Genomic DNA, 9,427 nt, shown 5'->3' with positions numbered 1-9,427 from the left:
TTGTTAAACTGCAGGTTCATGACGAGCTTTTTCCCTTCTGCTTCTCACACTAGATGGGAAGGGGCTGGGGGCTTCAAGCTCACCAAATCATATTGAGCAGGTTGAGCGTGCTTCAAAGAGAATCACTGTAGAAATCAGAATGCCTGTAAAAATAAATTGAATGCTACTCTGGGTTTATAGACCCCAATTTATGCCCTGCACTGGGTCTAATGATATCATGCAAACCTGAGCTGTCAGTGTCCATTTGAGAAACTTCAAGACAAGGGCTATGGCAAATATCCATACAGTTCAATAATTATGTAAACTGAAAGACGGAAAACCATTCTAACTTCTAGTTTTTCCCACTGATGTTTAAGTGATGTATCTAACAAGCAATAGATTACCAATGGAAAATGCATTCAAATAATGAAAACCAAATTTACATTAATGTTCATCACTGTTGCTTTGGAACAAATTCTCTTGAGACATAATTAAACCGGTCACTGGATGCAATCCCTACGGCCTCTTGTCAGAGTAGAAACACTGCCTATCATAGCCTCATATTATAAGGTGGAACTTCAGGACATCTAGAGGCCCAACCAGAAACAGAAAGTTTGCCTTGTGGTTCTAGGTACGTGCTCCCATCCAAAATTTCCTCTTAAATGGCACTGGGGTTGTGGAAAGGAGATTGTTCATTTTGACTTTGATGAATTTTAGTGGCATAATTATGGCCTCATTTGTTTCAAATCAAAGGAGAGAAAATATGTAAGGAAATGAATAGGTGAATGACTAGCACCATCCCCCCTTCCTAAACCTTAAGTGTGGCTTTAAACAAAAATTGTGGAATCCAGAAGAACTGAATACAGCTCCTCTATATCTTCCTCGAGACACTTGGGTTTCATGAGACTCCTTTACAATTAGAATGCATGCTATACAGCAGAAAATTGACAAAACACTGTAAACCAGCTGTAATGGAAAAAATAAAAGTCAGTATATTAAAAAAGAAAAATGAATTAAGAACCAATGCATACATATACATCATAACAGGAATGGGTATAATGTGCACATATGTTTAGAATAACAATAAGATAAAAAATCAGATTATGTCATTTAAAGAAATTACTTTATGTAACTTTCTGTGAAAATCCAAAACTCCACATCAGGAAGAAAGTCTGCATGCATTGAAATTGGGCAGTTGTGCTGAAAGCTTTAGCCAGGTATCCAAGGGTTTCCTATGGAGAGGTTCTCATGTCGGACCTGTGATCCTAGGAAAGCTCCTGTTTCGGACTTCCATAGAGACGTAGGCTAGGCGTCTGGATTCCCTCACATATTAGGTGCCCTCTCTGCTGTCTCCACAGAGGTCTGGCTCGGGGCCGAGGATGAGTGGAAACCAGTCCCTCTGCACCAGATTCACACTTGTGGCATTTTCCTCTCTGGCAGAGTTACAACCTGTGCTGTTCGTGCTGGTCTTAGCCATTTACTTGTTCACAGTGGGAGGAAACCTCATCATCATCAGCTTGATCAGGGTCACCCCTGCCCTGCACACACCCATGTATTTCTTCCTGGTGAACCTCTCCTTCCTGGAGATGTGCTATATCACCAGCGTGGTGCCTCAGATGCTGGTGCACCTGCTTGTGGAGACCAAGACCATAAGCGTGGGAGGCTGTGCAGCCCAGATGTACGTATTTAGCATCTTGGGACTGACAGAGTGCTGCCTGCTGGCAGCCATGGCTTATGACCGCTTCATAGCTATCTGTCACCCTCTGCATTACACGCTCCTGATGGGCCCTCCAGTGTGTCTCAAGTTGGCTGCAGCCTCGTGGACCACTGGGGTCGTGGTGGAGGCAGCCCAGATCACATGGATCTTCACTCTGCCCTTCTGCGGAACAGGAGAGATCCAGCACTTTTTCTGTGACATCATGCCTGTGGTGAAACTGGCTTGTGTGGACACCTCCCGTAATGAGATTGTGATATTTGCTGTTTCTGTTCTGTTCATTATGAGCCCCTGTTTCCTCATCCTGTGCTCCTATGCGCGCATTCTGGTGACCATCGTGAGAATCCCCTCAGCAGCCGGCAGACGCAAAGCTTTCTCCACTTGCTCTTCTCACATCCTGGTTGTGTCTCTGTTCTATGGCACTGCCTTGTTCACCTACCTCCAACCAAAGACTGCACACACTCCAGCATCAGATAAAGCAACGGCACTCATGTACACGGTGGTCACGCCTGCTCTGAATCCTGTTATTTACACCTTGAGGAACAAGGAAGTGAAGGAAGCCTTCCAAAAACTAACGCACAGGAACTCTCTCAGGCAAATGGCCTAAACCAGCCTTCATAGCTGATACTTACACTGTGGTACAAAGAGGTTACCCAAGGTTTCCTGACCCCTCTAATATGTATTGTCACTAAGGTACTCACAGCATGAGAACCAATAAAGACATGGATTGTTTGTACTATGTTTGTGAAAGTGGGAATTATTTGGTAGGCTCTTTTGTTTACCTTATATTTATTAAATGATTTAAACTGTTTATCATTTATTCAATCAACCATATTCAATCAACAAAATTGCTGAGCATCTCCGGTGTCCTGGACACCATTCATATTTCCCTTCTTCAATGGTAAGAGTATTAAGGTTAGTATGTTTCATACCATTTGACTAGGGAAAATGTAATGTTTTAGTGGAAAAAATTCAAAATGAATATGAAGTAATTAATATAATTCAGTGACAAGTATAAGATTGTATAATTTAACTTCTTAAGTGGAGTACACTCCCCTAATTACTCTGTTCTCTGCACATCTTAATGATCACACATCTTCAATAATCAACTGTTAACAAATATTGATGAGTGATGTACACTATAATACACCCTCTAAGTATTTAACTAGGAAATTCAATGAGGGACACTGATTCCTTATCCAAAATTAGATTCTTCCTTTGCTGTTATCCATTAATTTTATAGGTTTTCTTATGAATGAATGGGTTTTAGAGAAATGTATGTTAAATATGTGCTCAGCCAAGTGGAACAGGAAAGATCCAGTGCTTTTTTTGTGACAGCTTGCCTGTAGTGAAACTGGCTTGTGTTGATGCCTCCCATTTGAAATTGTGCTGTTTGCTATCTCTGTCCAGTTTACCATGAGCCCTTGTTTCCTCATCCTGTGCTACTATGCATGCATTTTAAACTGTAGTTGTGTTTTTGTCACCATGTTTTATGTCTTTCTCTGCATTGAACATGCAGTATAATGCTTTGTTCACATTATCATTCTAGTCTCATCATCACCCATGTCCTAAGTTTCAGGACAGTGATGGTCAGACTGTGCAATATTTATCAATTAGAATTACACGTCTGGACATTTTAAACTCAGAGACTAAACACCACCGGAAGTAGAAGCTGGGCAAATATACTCATATTTGTACCATGACTGAACAATGCGAATGTGTTCTCTCCAGTTGAGAGTGAGTGTTTGTAACTACACATGGGACAGTGTGATAACCTCAGATGGGAGGGAGAAGAAGAGTGACTGAGGCTCCACAGGCAGAGCTGTGTTATAGCAGAGGTTCTCCCCTTCCAAAGCGGTCCCTTAGTTAGTTGTCTCTGAGACACAAAACAAATACTTCACCTGTGCGCACATGCACATGTGGGCACACGCCCATGCATGCGTGCACATAAACATATAGGTTAATCTAACAACTGTCAGTCATAACAGAGGATCTGATCTCTTCTGTTGCTTTGCCCTCATTTTTAAACACTCACTGTTCTCCAAAACCACTTAGAGAAGACTGGCTGTTGCTACTTATTACCAAACTATTCAGAAACCCATGCTTGTGACAGAAGTAGTGGCTACGTATTTCTCAACCTCCAGTTCTCCTGGATTTCAGAGTGGGGCTGAATTCCCAGGAAAAGAGATGAGAGAAATCTCTTTACCAAACTTGAGTGCCATGTTATTGCTTGAGCTTCAAAGGAGTTCCTCCTCAAGGTAAAAATTTAAAAGACCATTTTCCACACATACCATGAGACATATCAACACTGACAGCTGGTTTAGAAGAATGAGGGGAGGCTCCAAAAAAGCAACCTCAGAAAAAAGACGTGTGCAGATCTCGAGCTTACATAATAGAAAGCTGTGGACACCCATGAGATGCCTCCCAGTCCATGCCTGCTTCTGGGAGACGTGCCCAACACAGCTCCCCCACATCAAGACTACTTAACATCTCTCCCAGGGACCAAATTGATTTTTTTAAGTACCAGAATCTTCAGTAGTCAGTACCTCCACAAGACCCCCATCATGATACAATCTGACTCATTCTGTTTTTTAATTATTAAAGCATTTTTTAAAATCATAAAGTAAATTCAATATTACATTCACAGGAACTATGTTTTTAAGATGGGACATGTGTGGAATGGACCTTTTTCACTTGTTTAGCCATTCCAGAAGAGCACAAAGCTCAAGGAAAGAGGGTCTTTAAATTCTGAAAAGATTGTGGATGAGCCAATAATAAGTGGGTTTCCTAAAAAGACAGAAGATCACCCCAGCCACCTCCGGGGTGGCAGCCACCTGTATATAAAGCTGACTGAGGAGGGTGTGAGGTAAGTTGGAACAGTTGTACTTGTTAAACTGCAGGTTCATGATGAGCTTTTTCCCTTCTGCTTCTCACACTAGATGGGAAGGGGGTGGGGGCTTCAAGCTCACCAAATCATATTGAGCAGGTTGAGCGTGCTTCAAAGAGAATCACTGTAGAAATCAGAATGCCTATTAAAAGGTGCAGTTGGACCATCTGGATGCTTGCTGAAATGTGGCCCCTGGAGCAGCTGAAGTACTCCCATTTGAGTGGAGCTTCAAATGACTGAATGTTCTAGACATACCTTGCTTGTACCTGCTGGACTCTGGGGGCTCTATGAACAAAAATGGGAGAACTGTTTCACACCCTATTATTGCTGCACTTTTGAGGTTCACTGTAGGAATCTCTAAAAGCAGGGTTTGAAAGGAATGGAGTAGCGAATACTTGAAAAAAATAATCAACCTATGCATAAACTTAATGATATATGTATAAAATCGACACGAGAAAAACTATAAAGCTCTGATGGAAGAAATCAAAGAATCAGAAAAATGGAAATCTAACAGCTTCAATAGCAACAACTGGATCTCACTAAAAACTACACCCTATGATTGCCTTTTTCTCACTCAGTAGAGAAATGTGCCCTTTTCCTATTTATCATCCCTAGCATCCATTTACCGGACATCATAGGGTCTAGAAACTGTTAGGCATTGGCTGAGTTCTGAATTAAGTGTGATGAAAGTTTTAAAATACCAATTCACTAAATGTCAATAATTAAAAGACATCTGAAAGTTACCAAAACTGAGAGAGAGTTCAGATATATAAGAGGGGGAATCAAAAGAGCCATATGAAACAGTTGATTGGGAAAAACTAAAGCCATTCCATAGTTGTTTTCCTAACGAATTGAAACTTTCTGTTACAAATATTTGATTCTGTTATATGAAAGCCTGTTACATATAGCATTTATGTTATACCCTAGCTTAAGCAGAAATTTGAATGACTAGATCACCTATTCCCACACTATTTCCCAAGTACGAGAATTTACCAAAAACAATGAGGATCTTATCAATGGAAAATTGGTAATTTTCTCATAATTAATATGCTGAGCTATAAATTCATAAAATACAATGTACATAAAACTTACCTTACCTTCAGAGTTCTTTTACTACTCTTTCAAAAATTTTCAACTATTTTAGTAAGAAAGCCTTTAATGCATACTAGAAACATTAAACCCAAACCTCATGTTATAGAAGAAGGAGATGTTTGCCATTCTAAGAGCACATATCAAGAAACATTTTTATTGCAAGGAGCTGTCATTTCAAAGCAATAGAAAAATAATAAAGGAAGAACAGGTGTTGGGCATATTTGAAATTGTAAATATCATTTGGTAAAAGCTTATTAGCATAATGTTTCCTGCAAAGCTTTTAAAGATAGTTATCATTTTAAACCCAATTTTGTCCTCAAAAGTTCATATTTACCCAACTCCTTCAGTAAATGATTTGTAAGAACATAAAGATCAATTCCTGAAGCTGGTTCATAATATGTAGTCTCCAGTATTATACATGTTTCAATGACATTTAAAATGCTCCCCACGGGGAATTCTCTTGTGGCACCATGGATTAAAGATCTGGCATTGCAACTGCAGTGGTTTGGGTCACTGCCGCGGCACAGGTTTGATCCCTGGCCAGGGAACTACTACATGCCATGGCTGTGGCAAAAAATAAAAAAATAAAATGTTCTGCTTCATCTTAATTTCAGTGCATTAACCGCTAACATCCCATAGCACCAATCTGAAATTTGAAGTCCAGTTTCTAGTTGATATCTCACACGGAAATTCAAGGCATCTCAACTGAACATGCCCAAAGCAAACTTAAGCGTGAACCCCACCTTGAAGACTATGTAAAAATTTTCCATTTTTAGCACAAACTAATATCCCATCCACTCTGTATGGAAGACAGGAGTCTTAAGGTTGTCCTTGTAGCATAGCTCTCTTTGTCACCATGTTCAACCTATCACAAAATAATGACAATTATACACAGGAACCATAAAAACCCATTCACTTCTCCTTATTTCTCTGGCATAGTCCAAACTGTCATCATTTCCCCCTCTACAGCCAGTCTGACTGACCTTAGTCATGGTGATAGTTCCAAAACATAAATTTCATTAAGCCACGACTATGTTTGAGTGCATACAATAGTTCCCATAACTTTTAGGATAAAATGATTAACATGACCAAAATGTCTCTGTATGAGTTGGTTCCTTTTTATTCTCACAGACCTTATCTAGCATGATGTTCTCTCTGTTCCAGTTTCAATGACTCCTTCTAGTTTCCTGAACACCATCTCATCATGCACAGAAGGTTCATCGTGCTTCCTCTCCCTAGAATCTCCCTCTCCAATAACTCATCTCTTCATAGAATTAATCCACACTCTTCCTTCAAATCTCCATTCAATAATCACTTATTTATGAAATCTTTTTCCTTTATCTCCATAACGACATTCCTTCTTCCTATTTACATATTTTATGACACTGCCTAGCTTTCATTGGGTCCCGTGTTTTCTTTCCATATTTAACATGCTTTAAGTGTTCATTTAGTTGTGTTTCTTCTATTAATATCTGTGTTTTCACTTAACTGTAGCTTTCTGAAGGCAGGGCCATGTCTTGTTTATTACTGTATTCCAGAATTTAATTCACAGCCTAATCACTCTAGACATTCAATTAATTTCATTGTATACAAGTAAGAAAAAAAATGGTATAGTTATTTTCAAGATTTTAACCCATTTAAGATACTCGAGTTTATACTGCTTCTCCAAACATTATTCCAAGGACCTTGTACTTTTCAAATATTTCTCTATAATTAGACAACTGGCCATTGTGAGAACATAGTGTCGATCTCACCTCAGGCTACCTCTCCTTAGAAGAGGGTGGACAGTAATAATTATATCAAATATTCATTTGGCCAGATATTCTCCTGAGTGTTTTACAGAGTCTATCTCCCTTGGATCTCTCAACATTTCAATTAGGGTATTATTATTTCCATTATAAAGATGAAATAATGATCTTTATTTCAGAGCATTTAAGAAACTAACCAATGGTAGCGCCATTTATAAATGACAAATTCATGATCTTAAAGAGCATGCTATTGCATTTTTTCTTCAAATTATACCCTTTTCTTAAGGGTTAACACTCAGAAGTGGCTAAATGGTGTAGTATTTCACTTTCTGCTTATTGCAGAGATGACGAAAAATCATTTATAAAACATGCTTAAAATGTTTTGGTTAATTGTTCATAGGAAACTCCCCAATTGTCATAAGATAGATGTAGTGATGAGGCTTGCAAGCACACTGGAAAAGCATATAACTTGTTCAGGCAACTATCTAAATACCCAGGGCCTGATTAGGCCTCATCCCAAATATAAGCTTTCTGTTGATAATGGAAACAGAGAACTCAGGAAGTTAGAACTTGAAGAATAAACTAGTTAGGGTAAATAAAGCTTCTTAAGCATAAAAGGAGGGTGGGAAACCAGAGGCTAAAGCAACAACACGGATACAGAGTATCAATTCAGTCATATGGTATTAATATACCTAATCTTACCCCCAATCCCAAAATTAGCTTAGTGAGTTTGTATTTGTAATTTCAGAAATTTGATAGGAAATTAGAAGTGTATAAAATGCTCCATTTGTACATTTTCTTGACACTCCTCCAACCCTGAGATGGAGGGAAGAAATCGATTTAATCATACATTTCAGGATCCTTTCGTTTCTATATCCTTTATTAATCCTAATCTGTAAGAGATATTTTTCAAATTTTTATCTTCTTAGCAACCATTGTCCCTTTGCCTTCTTTTTCATTGGACACAGTTTCCCAGTTTAGATGACATGCTAGCACCATAGAGCAACCATTGTCCCTTTGCCTTCTTTTTCATTGGACACAGTTTCCCAGTTCTTAGATGACATGCTAGCACCAATCAAACTAATTCTTATTTAGGTTGATGGAAGACAGTAATACCTTTTCCATTAGACTTGAACTTGGGAATATATCTCTGGAGCTCCCGAAGGCTGGAGCAAAAGGATAGAGGAGAATGTGACTATGATGTCGATGGGAGGAAAACACTGCCCAGAGCTGCATTATCTTGAGTCAGGATGACTTGCAGGCCAGCAAACCCAGCTTTAGTCATACAAACTCTGCAGTTCTCTACTGCATGAGACCATAATGATCCCCTCTCTTCTACCATTTGCTTACATCTTTCAGAGATGAGGCATTCCTCACCAGTAAATGAAAACTTCAGTAATTCAAAAGCCATTTTAACTGAAGTTCTGGAGACAGAGAACTGCTATTTTTTTTAACTCTACCTTTTTACTCTTCTAGAAAAGATTAATTATTTCCACACAGTCTTCTTCTAGCTTGATATGTCTTTATATGGTTAAAATATTCAGCGGTTTTCCCCACAAATTTCATGAATTAAAATAGATTTCAATAAATTCCATTACTTAATCAAACATCCATAAATCCTTTAAGAGTAAGTCAAGAATGATGCAAATTTCTCTAACAAATGTCACTCATATATTATAGGATAAACAATTCAGAGGCATCCATTTGGCTGGATTCCTAGGGATTTTTTTTTTATTGTTATTTCCCCCAATACACTTTTTTTTCCCACTGTACAGCATGGGGACCCAGTTACACATACATGTAATTTTATGAGGTTTTCTTATTTTCCTCAGAAGGAAAAAACAGAACAAATTATATGATGCAAAAGTAATCTTTGTGACAGATCACCTGACTTAAGAAAAATTTCCCAAATACACAGACTAAAGTGTCTAGAACCTTTCCTAGATGTGGATATGTGCACTGTCGTTCTGTTTTAATTTTTGAATTTTTAAAAATAATGCTTAGATA

The 9,427-nt window shown here is 38.6% G+C and overlaps 1 protein-coding gene across 1 annotated transcript; it reads left to right on the top strand.

Moving 5' to 3' along the window:
• Positions 1,152–2,300, top strand: LOC100513011 (olfactory receptor 10C1-like). Its single transcript, XM_013997598.2, has one exon. It carries the CDS (start codon positions 1,359–1,361, stop codon positions 2,298–2,300), a length of 942 nt encoding a protein of 313 aa, XP_013853052.1. The 5' UTR covers positions 1,152–1,358.

This window comes from Sus scrofa, chromosome 5 (genome assembly GCF_000003025.6).
Source record: "Sus scrofa isolate TJ Tabasco breed Duroc chromosome 5, Sscrofa11.1, whole genome shotgun sequence".
Classification (NCBI taxonomy): Eukaryota; Metazoa; Chordata; class Mammalia; order Artiodactyla; family Suidae; genus Sus; species Sus scrofa.
Note: the sequence above shows the minus strand (reverse complement) of the source record. Positions and strands in the feature narration are given on the sequence as shown.

Bases quoted from the DNA above. Each gene is read 5' to 3' on its own strand.
- LOC100513011 (XM_013997598.2), top strand. From the start codon at position 1,359: ATGAGTGGAAACCAGTCCCTCTGCACCAGATTCACACTTGTGGCATTT.